This window comes from Mus pahari, chromosome 16 (assembly GCF_900095145.1).
Source record: "Mus pahari chromosome 16, PAHARI_EIJ_v1.1, whole genome shotgun sequence".
NCBI lineage: Eukaryota > Metazoa > Chordata > Mammalia > Rodentia > Muridae > Mus > Mus pahari.
This window is the reverse complement of record NC_034605.1, coordinates 22,115,020-22,135,757: the sequence shown is the minus strand read 5'-3', so window position 1 is coordinate 22,135,757 and position 20,738 is coordinate 22,115,020. Positions and strand designations below refer to the sequence as shown.

General features: G+C 39.4%; 1 protein-coding gene across 1 annotated transcript in view; it reads right to left on the bottom strand.

Annotated features, from left to right (window-relative positions):
- Positions 1-20,738, bottom strand: part of Vps41 (VPS41 subunit of HOPS complex) — a 159,081-nt gene that overhangs the window by 131,020 nt on the left and 7,323 nt on the right. The window contains exons 2-3 of the mRNA XM_021215183.2: positions 18,049-18,087; positions 1,858-1,962 (exon numbers count right to left, since the gene is read on the bottom strand). Coding sequence (XP_021070842.1) covers positions 1,858-1,962; positions 18,049-18,087 — 144 coding nt within the window. The remainder of the gene's footprint in view (positions 1-1,857; positions 1,963-18,048; positions 18,088-20,738) is intronic.

Here is a 20,738-nt window from a genome sequence, read left to right as displayed (position 1 = left end):
AAAAAAAAAAAAAAAAAAAAAAAAGGCAGTACCTCAAAGACCCATGGAAATAAGAAGAGTTAGTGTGATAAACATGGAAGGAAGAATTAGAAATCAGACTCAGATGGGTAGAAAGGCCAGAGTAGAAACAACCTGTTTAACAGCATAAAGTTCTACAACAAGAGACAAGAAATTATAAGCAGCTTTACACAGATGAAAGATCCATCTAATTCATGCCCAAGAGAAAAGGCAGGTGGTACAGGTGGAAAGGCTAACTAAGGAAGAGCACGGATAATTACACGCGAATGAAAGCTGGCAAGTGGAAGAAAGCAGGGTGGACAAATCCAAATCATGAAGACATTAGGAATCAGCAAGTTTCAAGGGACAAGACCACAGTTCAGATCAGAGTCTCTGCAGGTCCACTCCAGTAAAAAGGCTAGGAAGAGAACAAAGGTGAAAGAAAGCAGACAAGATCACGGTATGTGCAACAGTTTCAGGGAGAAATGATGAATGTCAACTACTAGCAGCTCAGAAGGAGAAGAATCTAGCACATAAGCTGGTGGCAGAATAAGACAAACATTGATACCACAGTCCCATGCCCACAGCAAAGACTAGTGAGAGAGTAGCTCAATTACACATGGCAGGCAAGATCCTAGAGTACCTTACATGCCATACTGAAGACCTCAGCCTAATTATACAAGGGTCTACAAAGCTCAGTATTTTCAACACAACACACTGCAACCAAGAGGAAGAATAGTCTAGACAGAAAAACAAGAAGAGTATCCCATTTACCAAGTGCAGGATAAGGAAGACTGGTAGGCTCAAGATAATTAGCAGTTTCACAGGACAGAAAACAAGAATAGAGATTGGGACTCTGTAGTAGGAATGACATTTGTGTGAAAATGAACATCAAAATTTGAAGACAGTACGCAGAGGCCAAAGTTCATCAAGTTCCAGTTACTAAAATTATTCATAGCATGTACCATAGCAGTGGGAGATGCACCATTGTGGTTTGAATAATACTCCCAAACCTTGAATTCATGAGCTCATATTTAGTCACCAAGAAGTAGCACTATTTAAAAGGATTAGAAGGATTGGGACATGTAACCTTGTTGGTGAAAGTGTGTCACTGGGGAGTGGGCTTGAGGGTTTCAAAAGCCCATGCCAGGACATGCTCTATCTCTCTGCTTGGGAATCAGGATGTAGCTCTAAGCTACTTCTCCATTATAACGCCTTCTTGCCACTATACTCTTTGCCATGGTAATAATGAACTAATAATAATAAGCCTCTGAAACTGTAAGCCAGTCCCCAATTAAATGCTTTGTTTTAAAAGAGTTGCTTTGGTCATGGTACCTCTTCACACAATAGGATATGGTGACTAAGACAACCATAAAGAAGTGAAGTTCAATGGAAGTGAGTTTGAAGAATTGCCAGGTCAATCTTCATCAGTGAAGAAGAGCAGAGAGTTAGCTAGGGCTAAGCAACTATAGCATGACAGTCAAAGTAGACAGGGGACTCACAGCGGGGAATTTATGGTAAAAACAAGAGTAGACATTATCATTTAAGTATTGAGAGAATATAGGGATATGTTTATAAAGGAACATAATCTGGAACAAAGGGTATTAGGTGGGAGGCCAGCTGCAGAATGAAACAACAGAGCATAAATCCAAAGGATACATCAGAGGTGGGGATCTGCCATGTTTGGAAGGTCTAAGGCTCACTCCCAGGCTCACAGAGAAGAAGAGAACAATGGATAAAAGCACTATCATAATATGAGCACTCTGGCTTTAAGAATAGACTAATGGTGTGACCCACTACCTTTGCCATAGCAACAACTCAGATGTTAGGCATCTGCAATACTTGTAAAGTCCTCGTTACCTTGTCATGGACCGTCATACAGCTTGCTGCATCCTTCTGAAGAATCTCCGTCACCCCATTGGAAAGCCTTTCATACTTCAGTTTGGGTTCCTCTTCACTTTCTTCCTGCATGAAAAACAAAGGAACAGTGGAACTACTGTGGCTCTGCTTTGAATGATTCAAAATGCACTTCTCAAGGTAGAACAAGAGATAGTCCTGTCATTCATTGTTAAAAACTGCAATTACAAATATAACTTCATATTTCTGTTTCTTTTTGCCAATTACATATATAATTTCACTGATAAAATAAATTCAAAAGTTGAAAACATGGATATTTGAACTTACTATTGTATTGTAAATAATTGTATATTCAACCTTACTGTGTGTGGTAGGTACCTAGGATTTTCTCCATCCACATAGTTAATGAATAAAATTGGTAACCAGTATTGATAATAACCATAAATCAATAAATCCAGGATACCTATAAAAGTTAACAGTCTTCCTCAGCTGGAATTCTTGTAAACTACAATAATAACTGGCCCAGCAACATATGCCCAGTAGTGCAATTAGTGCCATTAATAACTTGGGAGTAGCCAACAGCTAATGTGATTGGATGTCAGACTCAATCAATATGAGGAAACTCACACCTGGTACAGTAAACCTATCCAAGGACCTGTGCCTAGAGAGGTCATCACACTCTAGAGGAGAGCCTACTACTACAATTTCCTAATTTTAAATAGTTTCCAACTACTTTCTAAATACTTGATATCCACAGCTAAGTGCAGCTTTGACCCACCCACATCAGAGCAGCTTCTTTTCATACCAGATAGAGTATTACTTCAGAAAACTACAACCAAAGTGCAGAGAATAAGCAACTGCTAAGTGCCCATGTAACCCTACCCTCAAGGCTCTAGAAATGTCTTAGGAAATGATACAGAAAATGTTAAGCCCCAGAAGACTAGACTTAAGCAATATAGTCTTATCTGGACATGGCATGGATATAGTACCCATGAACTCTCAGCAATACAGGTGCCTGTAAAAGACCAAACCAGTTACCATTCCAGCATGAATGGAGGACCGCTCATGAGGACTCAGGCCTGGTTAGAAGAGCTACAAGCAGCTGATAGCAATTGACAGGGAGAATCAGTGCTCTTTGAGGGCGAGCTGTCTGGTAAGTTCATGCCCAAGAAGTCAGCCCTATATCCATGTACTATGGACAATACTAATTGGACTCAATTGGTTTTATACATACATACACACACACACACACACACACACACACACACACACACACACAAATGAAGAGAACATGAATGTGAGAGGTGGATGGGAAAGGGAGTGGGGTTAGGGAAAGGGAAACGATATGATGAAAATTCATTATGCTCATGACCAAATTATAAGAAAAGAAGGCATGAGCCTCATGCAATGGCTGGCAAGATGAGAAAATTGGCTTTGGTGGAAAAAATCATCTCCTTACTCATGGGTTTTTTCCTGAACTGCCTGAGCACCTCAAAGGTATTCAGTTTCTCCCACGATGAATGACTCTGAGAACCAGGTAAAGCCTTATACTCAAAGAATGCACACTTCACTTTTCTTCAATATTCTAATTGTATGGGTCAGACATGATTCAGTGGGAGCAGAGGACATAGGATGTAAATACCAGAGCGTGAGAACTGGGAGGGAGGGGCAGCATGCAGCTACAAGAATACTAATATTTAAAAGAAGCATTTCATGAACACTAGTGAGCATTCTTAGTAAGCTGCCAGCTGGTGAGGTCCACCAAAGATGGTGCACACACTTTAATTGTCCATGATTAAGAACTAAGAGCAAGAAAATACACAGTATTCCATCAGAATATGAAAAGATACTTTACAATAATCAATCCAGACTGAAGAAGTTGTAACATCCCCAAACTGATCTATTTTAACATGTAATGTAACATAGCTAATTAACCAAGTATTTAAAAATATGCAGGAAAGAGTACAATACCAATAAACCCTCTGCGTCCCCCAGGAAGAAAAAGATGCTCTGAAGGCAACATGAGATGTCACACAGGTGAGCTGTGTATTCCAAGGTAAATGTGTTAAATAAGATGCCGCATGTTGCTCAAGTGTGGACATCAAATGTGCACTCAATGTGAAAGTTAATTCTGGCCTCCCAACTATTTTGCATAAAAGCACTCATCCACGGACCATTAGATAAGCTTACTGTAAATAAGGTTTGGCTGCTTTATTTATAAGTGAAAACTAAGTAATTTCTCTCACATAAATATACGAAAATGAATACGTTTACAATACAGTTCAGTGAAGCATTCCCACAAGATTTCAAAGGCCACAAATAAAGTGAAAACTCAGTATTAGGCACTTTCTGTACCATTTCACGCTTTCCTGACAGGTATCCTTTATGTTTAGTTAAAAGCAAGCTAAAGGTGAATTTAAAGGTTTTTATTTTTTTGCCTCCTTGTCAGAAGAAAGAAAATAGGAAATGACTCAGAACTACAATTCAGAAGTTATTCTGCTATTGAAGAGTCTATATTACATTTTAAATAAAAAAATTCAATCACAAGAATTTAATATCTAGTTTCACTTTAATTTTGGAAAAAATTTAAACAGCAAAAACACCTTTGTGCAGCTTGAACTTTCATGGTAAATAACTCTGTTAATAAAAAGCAAATCAATAATTTTGTTAAATTTTAATAATCCTATAAACCTACAAATAAAACCATCAACAGTCCAGAGTTGAGATGACAGTTAACTGTGTTGCTATGACAACCTGGTGGAACAGAGCACGCACTGACTTGCAGCTAAGTGAAGATATGAATAGAGTGACATTTACCCATACAAGAAAAGTTTGCAGCTTTCCTTCAAAAGGAATCAATTTCTCAACAAACATAGATTGGTACTAAATGTATAGCACTTTTAATTAAAGACAGATCCTTAAACCATCCTATGAAATTCTAGTACACTATCAGAAAATAAATGTCATTTCAGAGCCATTTTTACTGAATTTTGAACTTAACAGGAAAAAAAAATCACTTTAGAAAATAACAAATTAAGGGTTTCTCTGTGAGAAGTACTAGGCAGCCCTTCTTTTTGTCAGTGTGTCCTGGGAGAATGACTACCCTGGGGAAGTTCAGGGTCCCTCACCAGACCTGTGGACCAACAGTGCATTGACTGCATTATTCTCGTCATTAAAAACCCAGGATAAGAAAATATGCCGGGTGTGGTGGCGCACGCCTTTAATCCCAGCACTTGGGAGGCAGAGGCAGGTGGATTTCTGAGTTCGAGGCCAGCCTGGTCTACAAAGTGAGTTCCAGGACAGCCAGGGCTACACAGAGAAACCCTGTCTTGAAAAAAANAAAAAAAAAAAAAAGAAAAAGAAAACATTTTAGTCTAGCTAATGGATTCTCCACTTCCACCCTATATTAATTTTGTCAATATTGTTGTTTTGCATGTTAATACATTTTATACAGCTCACCACTATTACAATCCAAATAAAGACTTGAATTTCACCTACAGAGAAAAAGAAAAATGTCAGTTGGGCTTGGTGGTGCAGCCCTATAATCCCAGCTACTCAGGAACTGACGGATGGATAGTACAAATGTGAGGCTTGCCTGACTCCATTTGAGTTCAAGACCAACAATGTTAACTTAGCAAAATCCTCTCAAAATAAAAACACCTACTAAATGCAGGGACATCACCCATTAATTACATTTTCTATTAGTACTATTTACTCAGAAATTACAGTTTTATTTCTGAATACCACTTCTTTATTAAATTTTCAACTTTAACTTTAGTAACCAAAATTGACGTTAAATATACTTAAGAGGTGAGCGCTCACATAAAGCCCAGACTAAGCTAGGAAAAGCATCTCGAGTAAACACTCAACACCCCTCAATCGCTCTGTGCGGATGGCCTTCCCAGCACAGCTGCCCTCCGAGACACCCCGGCTAACCATTAGAAAAGGTAATCACATGAGTGGTTTACCTAGTTTCCTCTCCTCAGCTACATCTGACTAGGGGCAAACCCTTTTAATAAATGCCCAGTGTTTAGAACTGGAGACACTAGAAAAGCAGTAACATGCCTCAGAGTTCCTCAGTGTTAAAGGAAACAACTGCTCTCATGCAGCTTGAATTTCCACAGTAAAAACCAAGTGTTAATAAAAAGCAAATCAATAATCAACCATGGGTAGGAAAGTTTAAAATAAAGGTTTGCTTCCTCTAGGACATTCTGTCTAGAACTCTAATTACCTTGAGGAAAACTGAAATACTCAAAATTGTACTCATTCTTACAAGTTCAATATAAAAAATAGCTATCAAAATCCAATATCAGAACATTTAAATTTCAGAATGTTCACATTTTTACATTTCTCTCATTACCAATAGTTCACACTATATAAGATCCATGAAAAAGCTAATATTTCTAATCAATTATAATTTGTTAAAGGAAATGAAAAACATATATAAATAAGGAAATTATTAAAAGCATTATTGAAATTAATATCAATCAAAACACAATTTGAAACTCAAAACCAGAAAGAAATATTTGAAGGGATAAATCTATCTACCTCCACAGAGCATTATAAACAAAGGCAGCAGAAACAAATGAAAATCAGACATTAGGACATACATATTTACTTGAAACTGTATCTTTACATGTGCGCTCACAACACAGGACTCCTTCAAATTTAGTACAGGGATCTTAAAAATGTGTACTACCTTTCAGAGGAGGTAGAGGGGACTTAGGGTAAGGACAGGGATGTATAAAGTGACCCAGCAAGTAAAGCTCAAAGTCAGTCACTTCAGCTAGCTTTCTAATGCCCCTCCGCAAAATGCACAGAAGGAATGGGGTCGCCTTAGTGGGCACTGTTAACTACTGTGTGCTATACTTCTTTTACAGAAGCAGCATTTTATTTATACCAAAAAAAAAAAGAGCATATGATAAGAAGAATGACTTCATAGCGCCTTCTACAGTGCCAAAAAAAAAAACACCTACATAATGAAACTGAAAGAGTAATTTCTGATTCTCATTGATAAGACAAGGTGTTACAGCTGCTTCAGTGACCACACTTTTCAAGAAAGTGACATGAAGATAACAGACACCACCTAAAATAAAACCACTGTGGTCAAAGCTTTGTGCATATCTTTCTATCAGCTGCTGACAGATAAGCAGTTACATTCTTATATGAATACAAATAATGTTAAATTTTCATCTTATAAGGAATATTGCTAATATGAAAAAGTCATTTAAAAAAGACTAAGATTTGGAACTGGTGACACCTGCCTTTTCAAATGTATAGAAAAGTCTCCATGACTCTTTGTATCTACACATTATAAGACATAAAGCACCCACTGATACATAACTTGCAATCAGATGATTCTGTTGCCCTGTAGTGCCTGAAGTCACTGTGGCCAAACTCTTGGGCATGTGGAGAGAAGGCATTCTTGGCTTCCAGTGAGGGGTCAGCGTGGGGGTGAGATAAACTACCCTGAACAAGACAGTCCTGGAAACCAAAATCACTCAATTAAATAGTCCATGGTGACAAAGTTAGATACCAGCTTAATAAGTTTCTCCTGATAAAATATTTTGTTGACATTAGCACCACTCACAGGAAGCATTCTCCTGGTGCTTCTCAGCTGAAATGCATCATAAAATACCCTGCATGATGCAGATTTCTGTCTAGAAATATATGCATATTTGGTGAAGGAAAAACTGAAGAATACACACCAAATAGTAAGCTCCCTCAAGCTTCATATCCTCCGTCTGTGGGATGCAGGTGATAACTTGATTTGTGTCATGTTAAAGTGGAGGAAGGGATCACTGCTCTGATATCTGGCCAATATACTCTAAAACAAATAAACATTGCATTTCTTATAAAATAAGTTCTATTTTAAGCTATTTTTATAAAAATAAATGCCACTGTTCAGTATTGTTTAAAACCACATCAACTGAATTGAAATCCCTGTGTTCTGGAGCCTCTCTCCTCCCTCAAATACTCTAACTAAAAAAGGGAGAAGAAGTTGAGCCTGTAATAATTGAGGAGCACTGCTTAAGATGCACAAGTCAGGCGGTCTTCATAAACCCCGGTCTCTCCTTTGCCCTGTAGTATCAGAATTTCATGTTCAATTCAAGGGGAAAAATATAAGGTGAAGGTTCCCATGCCCTAAGCCACATACCATAAACAGGATCAACTCTCATCATTTATTTTATATTGGGAAAGTGATAAGAATATATAGAAGAGGAGGAAAATGAGAAAAGCAAATAAGCTTTTCATTTCCTCCCAGCCGTATGGAATAACCACCCCAATCTTCGAGATACGCCGTTCGGGTGGACAATTTCCGCCACTAAAGCCAACATAAACCTCGTTTCCTTTCTTCCCAATATCCTCTGGTGATCACAAGATCCTTAGAAGCAGGGTTTATGCCTTTTCATTGTTCTGAACTTCACCTAACAAAACTGTGGGTACCCAATAAAGGCCAGTCAAAACAAACATCTGTAGTAGCTGCAGACCCAAGTTCAGTAGGCAGCTTCTCTAAGGCATCCCCAATTAGCTCTCCATACTCCAAACCAGAGACTAGAAACCAAAGCAACCGCAGACATCACAGAAATGTTAGAGGGTGTGTTACTCTTAGATACAGAGAGTAGGGCGGAGGCTCCAAAGTAGAGAAGAAAATCACTATTTTAGTAAATACTTACTATTTCTCAGACATGCCTAACTGTATATTTTTAAAAAATGTATAGAACATCTTATAGCCAGCCCCACCAAAACTTCTTACAATGAAACCATTTCTACACCCTTGCATAATTAACAATAACAGTAAAATAACAGACTTCTCTCTTTTTGGAGCCTCCTCATCCCCTCTCAGTATCTAATAGCATCACACCTTCTCGGGTTTCTATGACGCCCGAGGTGGCTTTGGTGTCTAGGCTCTCATTTAGAGTGTGGCGATCTCATTGGCAGAGTTGATCCCAGGGATGCCCACATTTTTCTAGGGGTTAGCCCAAAGAACATATCCCAAGGATTTAGAAAAGTGATGGGCCCATATTCTGTAAATGAAACACATTTTCAAGGACGTATTCAAACAACGGGGAAGAAATCCAGGAGCTACAGTTAATAGCAGCTCCTGAGAATTAAAGGTTTGCGGATGCTTTGGTTTCTAGTCTTTGGTTTGGAGTGTGGAGAGCTAATTGGGGATGCCTTAGAGAAGCTGCCTACTGAACTTGGCTCTGCTGCCACTTCCGATGTTTGTTTTGACTGGTCTTTATTGGGTACCCACAGATTTGTTAGGTGAAGTTTAGTTCCTGAGAACTAAAGGAAATAATCTTCACTACTATCATTTAAGATGGGAGCTGAGGGAAAGGCAAAGGTTGGAGAAAGAGTAAGAGCTGTCCAGGAGCCTACTCAAATCCACAGCCAAGCAGCCATCTCCTGTCGGCTGTGCCCTACACAATCTATACATACTGAGCAAGCATCTGAACACCTGAGTTACCCCACTTTTAAAGGGATGGTAAATATGTATTTAGGAAATTTTTGTAAAAATTAAATGCAAAAATGTTACACAAAGTAAAGTAAGTATTTGGTAATATCAAATGAATGTTGGTTTTTAAAAATATTGTCAATAATGTGTGGAATGCCCCAAGTTTAAACTGCAGAACTCACATCCTTTCTTGGAATTTAGCATCTTAGTACACTGCCAGAACATTTTATCGAATGACCAGAAGTGCTTGGACTCTAATTACTTTGCTCTAGACTACTTAGAACAATGGTTGACTTCAGCTCAGGTTGCAGTTCTGCGACAGAGTACTTCGCTAGCATGTTCAGGTCCTGGGGCTTGAGTCTAGCATCAGTGAGGAAAAAACAAAAGTTTTCAAACACTTTGAAACATAGTTATAAGTCTGGCCAATGGGAAAAGGAGAGGAGGTATTGCTGACTCTACAGATTATCCAGGGGCTTCTCCTAAAAGCTTATCATAAAGCAAAACACTTCAAAACAACCCAGTCCCCTTGGTGCCGAAAATGATGACAACAGACTAAAATCTCAAGCTCTCTCAGGGGCTGTTCTCCCCCAATCTCTCCCTTATACTGTACAGGAGATCAATTTAGGAAACGCGACAGCACAGGTGAGTGGGAATCTCAGTATTTATAAACAAAACATCACCCTGGGGTGAAAAGATGCCTCATAGCATCCTTAGTCTGCAGACAGAGGCTTTAAACCTCTGCAAGGCAGAGTTGACCATAACTATAAATGAAATGATTAATTAAACAGTTAAGAAGACTCATTAAAAAGATACATGTATCTTTACAACCGTTTCCCATGATATCCCAGGATAACCAGTTAAATACCATGTGTTTCCAGTATGCTTTCCCTTGCCTGGATGTATTTTACTCCCCAAACTATAAAATAAGCCACACTGAAGAACTGCAAGGACAAGGTCATCCAACCAAATTACTTAATGCATTAGATTCCTATCACTACCATAAACTGACCACGAATACTGCTCCTTAAAACAATGCACATCTGACTTACAATTCGGTAGTAGGAAGTTCACAGCAAATGACCCTGGGCAGGATTCTTCTAGAGGCAAGAGGGGAAAAGCCTTTTCTTGCCTTTCCTAGGTTCTAAAAGTTGCTCAAATTTCCCAGCTTCAAAAGGAGGCAGACTCCTTTACATAAATACACCATGCCACATCAAACCAACAACATAGCATACCACACAACACTGCACTATACACCACACTACACCACAGACCACAAAATACCATATACAACACACAATATATGATATACCACACACTACACCACACCACAGCCTACCACATACACCACACACCACTCTACATACCACATACCACACATACCTCTCTACATAACACATACCACACACACCACATACCACGCCATACCTCACCACACCACACTGTCTCCTGGTTCCCTGTTCTACCTATAAAGAAAGACCCTTATGATCACAGTGATTCCTGCCCACATGGGTCAAGGAATTTCTGTATCACAAAGCCAGCTGATTGGCAACCTTATCTCCTCCTTGTTGTGTAATAGGTCTTATTCACAAGTTCTGCACGAAAGGATAAAGATATCTCTGAGGAAACACTCTGTTACTAGACTAACACTAAAAATCAGATGGGTAAAATTAGTAGGCTAGATAGCTGCATATCCAGAGTCAAAATTAAAGTTAAAAAGGTCTCATTTGCTTCTTCAACTATTGCCACTTTGAGGATACAATCCAAGAATCAAACAATTCTCATTCTGACCCAGGGGTTGGGGCAGTCACTGTTTCTGCTTGGCACAGGGGGGCTCTCAAGGCCCTAGCTATACCCTCTCCAAAAGTAGAACACACGATCACCCTATCAGAAAAAGCATCACTAACAGTGAAAGGTATACAATCAACCCATCAGGCTGCTCCACATTCCCCTCAGTCAGTATCACTTCTTTAACTGAAAAGAATTTCTAGACAATATATGCAGACCAGTTCCCCCTCCCCCAACTCCTCCCAGATCTTCCCCACCCATCATGCTTTTTTAAATCTATATTCATTATCTGACATATCCTAATAAGTATTCTTTTTATTGTCTACTTTCCTAGTCAAACACTAGTGTACTATAGTATCCTAGTAATGAATAAATATTTGAGTGATCAAGGCATCAATCTTGAACTGTCTGAAATAATTTTCCTTCTAAGCAATGAAATTATAAATTTCATCCAGATGTCTATCATGCCATATTTATCTTTTTCATCTATAACAAATGACAGAAATATAGAGTGAAAAACCTTATATCCAGAAAGTTCTACAAGTTTCTAAAGGGATGATATTTATAATATTTGCTTCCAGGAGAATATTTATCCATGCCCGAATGATGCAATAATCAGCAGAGCCTGTTAATATTAATAGCTCCTTAAATAAAAGAACAGGTTTTAAATCCAAGGGCTACCTAGAAAAATGGAACACTGTAACCCCATGCTCTTTTCTCCACACCAATCAATTTCAGAACAGGGTAATTACCATTTTAGGTACTAGTTGCTAGAAACCTGTTTATTAAAATTAATGTGTAAGAAAATCAATTTAATTTTCAATAAATGATTCACAATCTGACTACCAGGTGAGATAAATAATTTTGTATGATGCATTTTCGGATTTAAAAAGAACTTACCCTGATTTCTCGTAATGACTGGTTTTCATGTCAACAAAACTGAAAGGGAACTCTCTCCATGTGGCCGAAATCCACAGAAATTGATTTTATTCTAAGATTAATTTTTCACTCAACATATTATTTTAAATAGCTTCAGCTGTCAATTCATTTTGACTTTAATGTTAAATATTAAATATTTAATATATTTAATATATTCAACTTATTAAACATACTCATGGCCTCTAAACTGTGAAAAAACTAAATGACCTCAAAGTCATCATGTTTAGAAAGTATGTTTTAAGTAACAGTAGCAAAAAATTATAAACACAGAGATGACAAGGATTAGCCATTCTGTTATCACACATCTAGACCAGAAGCTGAGAGGTGTAAATTGTGTTCCTGAATCTTTGCCTTAATGAAATACACTACAGGCAAACTCTGTCAAAACAAGCTATTGAGTTGCTTGTATGAATCACACAAGCCCAACAGAGCCCTCACTCAGAGAAAGCAGACCCTGATGAAGAGCTTACATGGGCTCTTCCTTCTTCCATGCCCTCTTAATACTCATGTGTTAGTTTTTAACAAACATTTTTGATCAATAAAATTTCATTCCTGGTTCTTAATCACCTAGTATAAGTCCAAATTACAGCAACATTACTACCCTTGGCAAACTCTTTTTATTTGATTTCACTTTTCAAAATAAATGAAAATCAAAGACAATAGAAGACAATGTTCTTTTCTCAGATATACATTAAAATAAAAGCTTACTGAGGGGTGAGAGCAACACTTTTAGTGTGTGCATGAGGACATAAGGATGGGGTTATAAAACACAGGAATTATACTATTGAAAGAAGCAGTAGTATGTTCTCCTCTAGGGTCCATGACTTACTTCACCAGACATGAGTAGTTGGCTAGGTTTACTGTACTGGCATAAATCTATCCTACTGGGATGGTTTGTATATGCTCAGCCCAGGGAGTGGTACTATGAGTATGTAGCCCTATTGGAGTAGGTATAGTGTAGCCCTATTGGAGTAGGTTGGCTTGTTAGAGTAGGTATGTGACTGTGGGTGTGGGCTTTAAGACCCTCCTACTAACTGCCTAGAAGCCGATATTCTGCTAGCAGCCAGATGAAGATGTAGATCTCTCAGCTCTGCCTGTACCATGCCTGCCTGGACGATGCCATGCTCCCACCTAATGGACTGAACTTCTGAACCCGTAAGCCAGCCCTAATTAAGTAAGACTTGCATTGGTCACAGTGTCTGTTCACAGCAGTAAAACCCTAACTAAGACAGAAGTTGGTACTAGAGTATTGCTGTGATAGGCCTGACCATGCTTTTGTTTGGAAGAATGTGGACTTTGGGACTTTGGATTCGGAAAGCCCTGGAATGTTTTAAATACAGAGTAATGGACTATCCTAGTGAGCATATGAAAGACTTTGTTGCTGAGATTGATTTGAACTGTGCAGACCTGGCCCAAGAGGATTCAGTGGAGAAGAATGTGACCTAGAGAGTGGTTTTATGGTATTTTGGTGAAAAATGTGGCTGCTTTTTGCCCTTGTCTAAAGAGTCAACCTGAGGCTAAGGTAATGAGATTTATATTAATTGTATAGACAAAGGATGACTCAAAAAAGCCAACACAGACTTTGCTCTCTGGTTAAGTCTCATGAAGAGCGTTTTGAACAAGCATAGCAAGCTTAGAAAGGAAAAATAAAAAAATGTATGGTTCAAGTATTAAAGGGGCACCAGGAAGTGAATGGAGCTGAATCCTACCTTCTAGGAGATAACAGATTTAAGGGATTTGGGGGGCAAGATCCCATCCAGCTAATTAGATGCAGGCATGGTGGTACATACCTTCAATTCCAAAAGACAAGACAAACAGATCTCTGAATGCAAGGCCAGCCTGGGACAAAGCAGATTCTAGGTGAAGAAAAGTTTAAATCCAGGTATGGTGGTACACACCTTTAATTCCAGCATTACAGGAGACAGCCATGCAGATCTTTGAGCTCAAGGTTAATCTACAGAGCAAATTCCAGGAAAGCCAAGCTTAACCAGGGAGGGAGTTGAAAAACAGAAAGCTGGTAATAGAATAAGGGGTGGGAGTGAGGGTATGTTCCAGACCCAAGTAGCAGAACAGCTTTGGCCATGTGGTTTTAGAGTAAAAAATAGAAGGGGCTACTGAGACAATTGATCCTGCTTAGTGGAGCTAAGAAACTAGCAGTGATTAAATAAGAGACCAGCATCACTGAGTTGAAATCTTCTGGGAAGGGTTTTCTGAGAGCACAAAGAAGCTTTGTTCCAGATATAGCCAAGGTTGTCCCTCGTGCTACAGCTATACATGGTAATGTGTAAGAGTTACCCAGGTGGTACTGGTTTTTTAGGCATGAAGGGGTCATGGAGAGCAATTGAGGCTTGGCTCTGTGAGAGACCATGAAAGGACACTGCTGAAGGTGCAGCCTCAATTGCAGTTGATAGCCCAGGACTGAAGGGGTCCTGCAAAGGATTTGAGGCTTGGCACCATGAAGAGAACCTACAAGAGGCTATTACTGGTGAAGCCTAGTTGCAGCGGAAAACCCCAGCATATTAGAGATGCCAGTACTATGGGATGATCACCAAGAACTGCAGCAGCAGTGGAGTGGATCAACCTGAGTTTAGAGTGCTATAGAGGGCAGAGCTGCAGAAATGATGCCAGCCCATTGGAGGAGCCCAGATCATGTGTGGATCCCAGATATTGAAACCAGAAGCTATAACACTAACGTTGCCTTGGAGACCCCCAAGATGTCTGAGATGCCAGACCTGTGGGCTATCTGCTAAAGAAAGCTGCTAACAGGGAGTGGAACCAGCCCAGTATAATAAAGAAGTTGTTGCAGTCAACAAAGATGAAAAAGGAGGTGGAGATCTGAAGACTGCCTTGAAATCAAACATGAAGATGCAGAGTTTGGAGTCTGCCCAGCTTGCTTTGCAGATTACAGTTAAGTGATTGGCTGAATCTCAGAAGAGACTTTGAACTTTGGACTTTTAACATTGTTGAGACTGCTATAGACTATGAGGACTTTGAAAGTTGGACTAAATGCATTTTTGCATTATACTATGTTTAAGTATGGCCCCCATAGACTCATATGCTTGAACAAGCCTATAGGAGTGGAATGTGATGGCTTATATATGCTCAGCCCAGGGATTGGCACTATTAGAAGGTATAGCCCTGTTGAAGTAGGTGTAACCCTAATGAAGTAGATGTTACTGTGGGTATGGGCTTTAAAACTCTCACCCTAGCTGCCTGGAAATCAGTATTCTGCTAATAGCCTTCAGATGAAAATCTAGAACTTAGCTCTGCTTGTACCATGCCTGCCTGAACGCTGCCATTCTCCCACCTTGATGATAATGGACTGAACCTCTGAACCTGTAAGCCAGCCCCAATTAAATGTTGTCCTTTAAAAGACTTGCACTGGTCATGGTGTCTGTTCACAGCAGTAAAACCCTACTGAACAGGTTAACTAGATAGCTGATGGTATAAATTCCTACTGACCCCTTGATGCTATCTTGCTCTCTGGTGCATTGTCCAATCCTAAGTGATCAGCCCTAAACACATATACATACAAGCAATGCTTTAAAAATGGACTCTGGAGAATGTACTTATTTGTATGTACACATAACAATAATATATGTAACAACAGTAATTAAAGAAGAGGTCATGAATTTGAGGAGTTGCGGGGGACACAGGAGGGACTGGAGAAGGGATAAGTGTGGGAAAATAATATGGATGTAGTACTCATGTGTGAACTTCTCAAAAAAGTCAAGAAAGTAAGACCTTGAGATAAATATGACTAACATAAGATCCCATTTAACGTGGAATCTCTGGGAATAATAGGAATTTCTGGCAACTTGTTCCAATACACTGTTGAAAACTATTATTATTTTGTAAGTAATAATTATTTGCAAAAAAAATGGAAGTTTTGAGACCCTGAATACAGAAATGAAAATGTAAAGCAAATGCCTGTCTTCCAAAGGGCGAGGGTTACAAAAACTGATAAGAATAAGAGAAGAAGAGGGGCACGGGATGAAGGAAGATTCATCAGCCTACTCAGTGGTGTCATAAAACACTATTCCTGGAATGGACACTGGTTCAAAGTGCACAAAGACAACCACAAAAATTTCTCCCAAGGCTGGACTGCAGCCTGAAGCTTGACCTTGTCCAACAACAAACTCATTCAATAGGTAACATGTGGGCAAGCAATGCTGCCTCTTGTTCATGTTAAACAGCTTGGGTTTCCTGGGATAGCACAGCAGAGGCTCCTAGGAAGGCTGGAGGACCTGGGGGACTACAAGGATTCTGCGTGCTGTGGATGGGCGGCTATGTGCTTTCCTGAGCTCTGTAGATGGACAGCTGTGAACTTCCTTTACCATGCTGCCTTGTCCCAAAAGGAGGAATCAAGTCTCCCAATCATTCACAGTACTCAAGTACACTTTACATTTCTACTGTGACACTTCCCTTTAGGACCAACTTCTAAGGAATGCCTCCCCCTTCTTGCTCAGAAGCAGCAGCATCCAGCATGGCCACCTCTGGGCCCAGTCTCTCCTAAGTGCAGTCCTCGACATTCCTTGATATCTATTCCATCCCTTGTCAATATTTTCTCACGTACAAAGGCTACATAAAGTCACTCCGGATGGCTTTCAGGTGACTCTGTTGCCAGTCTCCTGGCATCTCTCAGCTCTGGCACCAACCCAGAGTTGGATCTTCTGGTTCCGTGGTGTGTATCATCCCCTACTTTCTGGCTCTCCTGGAGGGCTTGTTCTATGCTTTGCTTACTCTCCTTGTTACTCCACTTAGTATCTTGAGGATAGCTGAAAAGATTTAGATCTAAGTGGCTTTCAACATCCTCTTCACCTGTGAGATAAAATTCTAGCAAGTGCTGCCTAATTCTGCACCAATGATTCTGGCATTCAGAGTTCTAACCTTAGATTTCCAAGCACAACAATGGTAATATGGACTGTTCTTCATACACTATCAGAAGGTAACAGGTATCTTTTCCTATTTAAGAGCAAATTCAGAAATGTGGCACCTGGGGTCTCATGGCACTAAAAACACTACAGTGAAATGTTAAGAACCGGAACTAGAAAATGTCGTAATATATATGTTGTTGTCTGGAGATTTAAAATGCATCATTTCATAAGAAAAGCAAAAACCATATAAAAATATGCAATACATATCAACCAAAGATGAAGAAATTATCACAGATACTGTCACACTGGTAGAAATTTCTTGCAGGTTGGCAAGATACATTTTCATTTGCCTTCCCTAAATGAAATATTAAAAGAAAACATTTCACCTATTAGTCCATCCACACAATTTGTATACTAATTAACTTATATTATGCTCAGCCTATTTCTTATGCAAAGTTTTAAAAGGAGTATTTCAAAACAGTGACAATTTTAAAAGAATGATTTTATTCCCCATGAGTTATAATCTTTAACAAAACTCCCTAGTAGTTTCCCTTTTAGATAAATGAGCTATAATTTCATTGACTTATGAAATATTATAGATAGGAGTAGTGAGCATAGGGTATATGATCATTCACATTTGTGAAAAAGAAAATGAACAAGCTTTAGGACTGAGGTGTGGCTCTAGGGTGAGACACATGCCTAGCAAATGTAAGGAGTTGGGAAGAATCTTCAGAATTACAGGAGAAAACATATATATTATAAAACCATAATGCAAAAACTGTGGAAACAAGCAGACTTTAATGGGTGGGGACTGGTTTCTAAAACTTTACATCAGTCTTCCCAGCATCCACAGCTGCAGGTGAAGACACTATTCAAGACAACAGATAGAGGTCCATGGAGTAGGGGCTATAGCCTGTACCTCAGAAGATGAAGAGAAACAGCTTGCTTGTTTCTCTATTTATGCTTAAACCAATCCATTTAATGTATTAAAGACAACGGGCATGCTATTCCTTAAGGATCTGTTTTACAGCCCTACTTTTCTAATCTTTCAGCCCCTGAGAATACCAGAATTTGTTGTCAAGCAAGCCTAAGACAGCATCAAGGTGAATGACAAGCCTGCATGTTTCACCTTACCTCTGACTCATCTGTAGATTCTTCAAGAGACTCGGTTTCCTGCAAGCACAGAGGAGAGAGGAAGTCAGAAAACACATCTGCAGTAGGAAAGTCACTATACCCCACCAGCTTTCCTGGAAAAGTCATCCGCAAGTGCATTTCAGAAGGTTCCACATGCTCATATTAAATACTCCTCTTACAACTTCACACCTGGCTGGCCTGGAACAGGGGAGCCGTGGGGGGGGGGGCAATGACAAATGACACTAGGGTATGACACTAATGGAAATCCATCTGTCAAAACTTCTCTGACTATACAGGGGGAAAAGAAAAGACAACATGAAATGAACCAGTTTTTTTTTTCTTTTTTTTTTTATTATTATTTTCTTTATTTACATTTCAAATGCTATCCCGAAAGTTTCCCATACCCCTCCCCCCACCTCTGTTCCCCTACCCACCCACTCCCACTACTTGGCCCAGGCCTTGCCTTGTGCTAGGTCATATAGAGTTTGGAAGACCAAGGAGCCTCTATTCCCACTGATGGCCGATTAGGTCATCTTCTGCTACATATGCAGCTAGAAACACAAACCCAGGGGGTACTGGTTAGTTCCTGTTGTTGTTCCACCTACAGGGTTGCAGCCCCCTTCAGGTACTTGGGTACTTTCTCTAGTTCCTCCATTGGGGACCCTGTGTTCCATCCAGTAGCTGGCTGTGAGCATCCATTTCGGTATGAACCAGTTTTTATACTGAAATCTCTTATGTTAATGAGCCAGAATTACTGTTGGGATGGTGGGATGGGCGTGGCCAGTTTGTGTTTGTTGAAACAGATTCTCACACTTTCCAGGCTGGCCTTGAACACTATGTACACACAAAGACCTTGAATTTCTTTTTTTTGTTGTTGTTGTTTTTTTTTTTGGTTTGTTTGTCTTGGTTTTTTTTTTGTTGTTGTTGTTTGTTTTCTGAGACAGGGTCTCTCTGTGTAGCCCAGACTGTCCTGGAACTCACTTTGTAGATCAGGCTGGCATTGAACTCAGAAATCCGCCTGCCTCTGACTTTGTCTCTGCCTCCTGAGTGCTGGGATTAAAGGCGTGTGCCACCACGCCCGGCGGGCCTTGAATTTCTAATCATCTTCCTCTATATCCCTATGCGCTGGTATTTCAAGGTACCCGTCTGGCTTTATCTAGTGCTGGAGACTGAACTCAAGGATCTATGCATGCTAGGCCAACACTCTATACCTAAGACACAGCTCCAACTCTACAACAACTCTTATCACAAAGAATCTCCCTCCTGTGGTACTCATCAGACCCTTTAATAAACCAGTAACTCTAAGACAGATTCCTCCACTTACAACTGTTCCCTTCCTGCTGTACAATGAATCTTGCTGCTCCGAAGGAAACAAAGCAAAAAGAGAAAAAATGGACTTGATCCCGCTAATCTCTCACCTGTCCACTGAAAGGAAGAATCTGCTGATGTCGTGCATCCTCAAAGAGGTCAGCAAAATGAAGATTTACTTAACGTACTTATAGATATCAATAGCAATAAAAAGTTCCAGCTAATATGCTGACACCGAATGTAGGCGTTTTAAAATCCATGAGATAAACAAAGAGAACAACAAAAGAAGTGGGGTAGCAACATTCTAGACTAAACATTTTAAAGAGAGTCAGATGTATATTATCCTCAATTCAAGACAGTTAGCAGCATAAATGTAAACCTGATGCTAAAATCTGCTTTATTTTATGTCAAAGAAACAATAAAAACTTGGAAGAAGGCAGCTAACTCCTAGAAGAAGCATAAGTTTAAGTCTTACAGAAAACATAGCCCTTGTCCTTGAAGACCACGTAAAAAAATAGAGATGTTACTATGCAACATCTGTGCATGTGTCCTTAACAGGAGTAGAGCATAAAATCTTTTCTGAGTAGTTGCATAGATTTTTTTATTAAATGTGACTCAGAATCTTAGAACTCTCATTAGTTTTGAAGCTCAATCCTCCAAAACAACTGTTCATCTTATATCTGCAACCCACACAAAAAAGAAAAAAACTAAACTAACCTTCCTACCATTGGCCATTGCTTGTCCAGTTAATGACATGCAGTCTGCCCACTCCTCCAAGCCATTTCTCCTCCGCACTGGCCATCAGGTCCTGGTTTTAGTCTTCTTACCCCCTCTATTTCTTCTACACACACATTCTACTTTTACAATGAAGTCACTATTCTAACAGAATAGAAGGCAGAAATAATCCAAGTAAGCAGTACTCATTTCCCGCAAATATCCTACCTAACCAAACACACTGGGAAAGGGCCTGATGTTTATAGTGAGGCTGAAAGAAACTAGGTCTCTACATGTCAAAGAATAAAAGCAACTCAAAATGGATGAAATACCCACTTAAGCCACAAAATCCTGAAGCTCCATATAGAAACCTTACTTGACTTTAGCCTTGGCATTGATTTCTTGGCTATCACACAAAAAACTGAGACTTCAGATGTACAAATAAATAAATGGCACTGCATTAAACTAAAATCTTCTGCATCGCAAACCTAATAATAAACAAAGGCAGCTTATATGTTGGGAAAAAATATCTGTCAGCCATATACATCACAAAGGGCTAACTTTCCAAGCTTGCAAAGAATTCACACAACTCAACAGCAAGAAAACATATAACCTAATTAAAAACAGACCCTAATACAGAGACAAAATTTAGAGCTAAGATGAAAGGA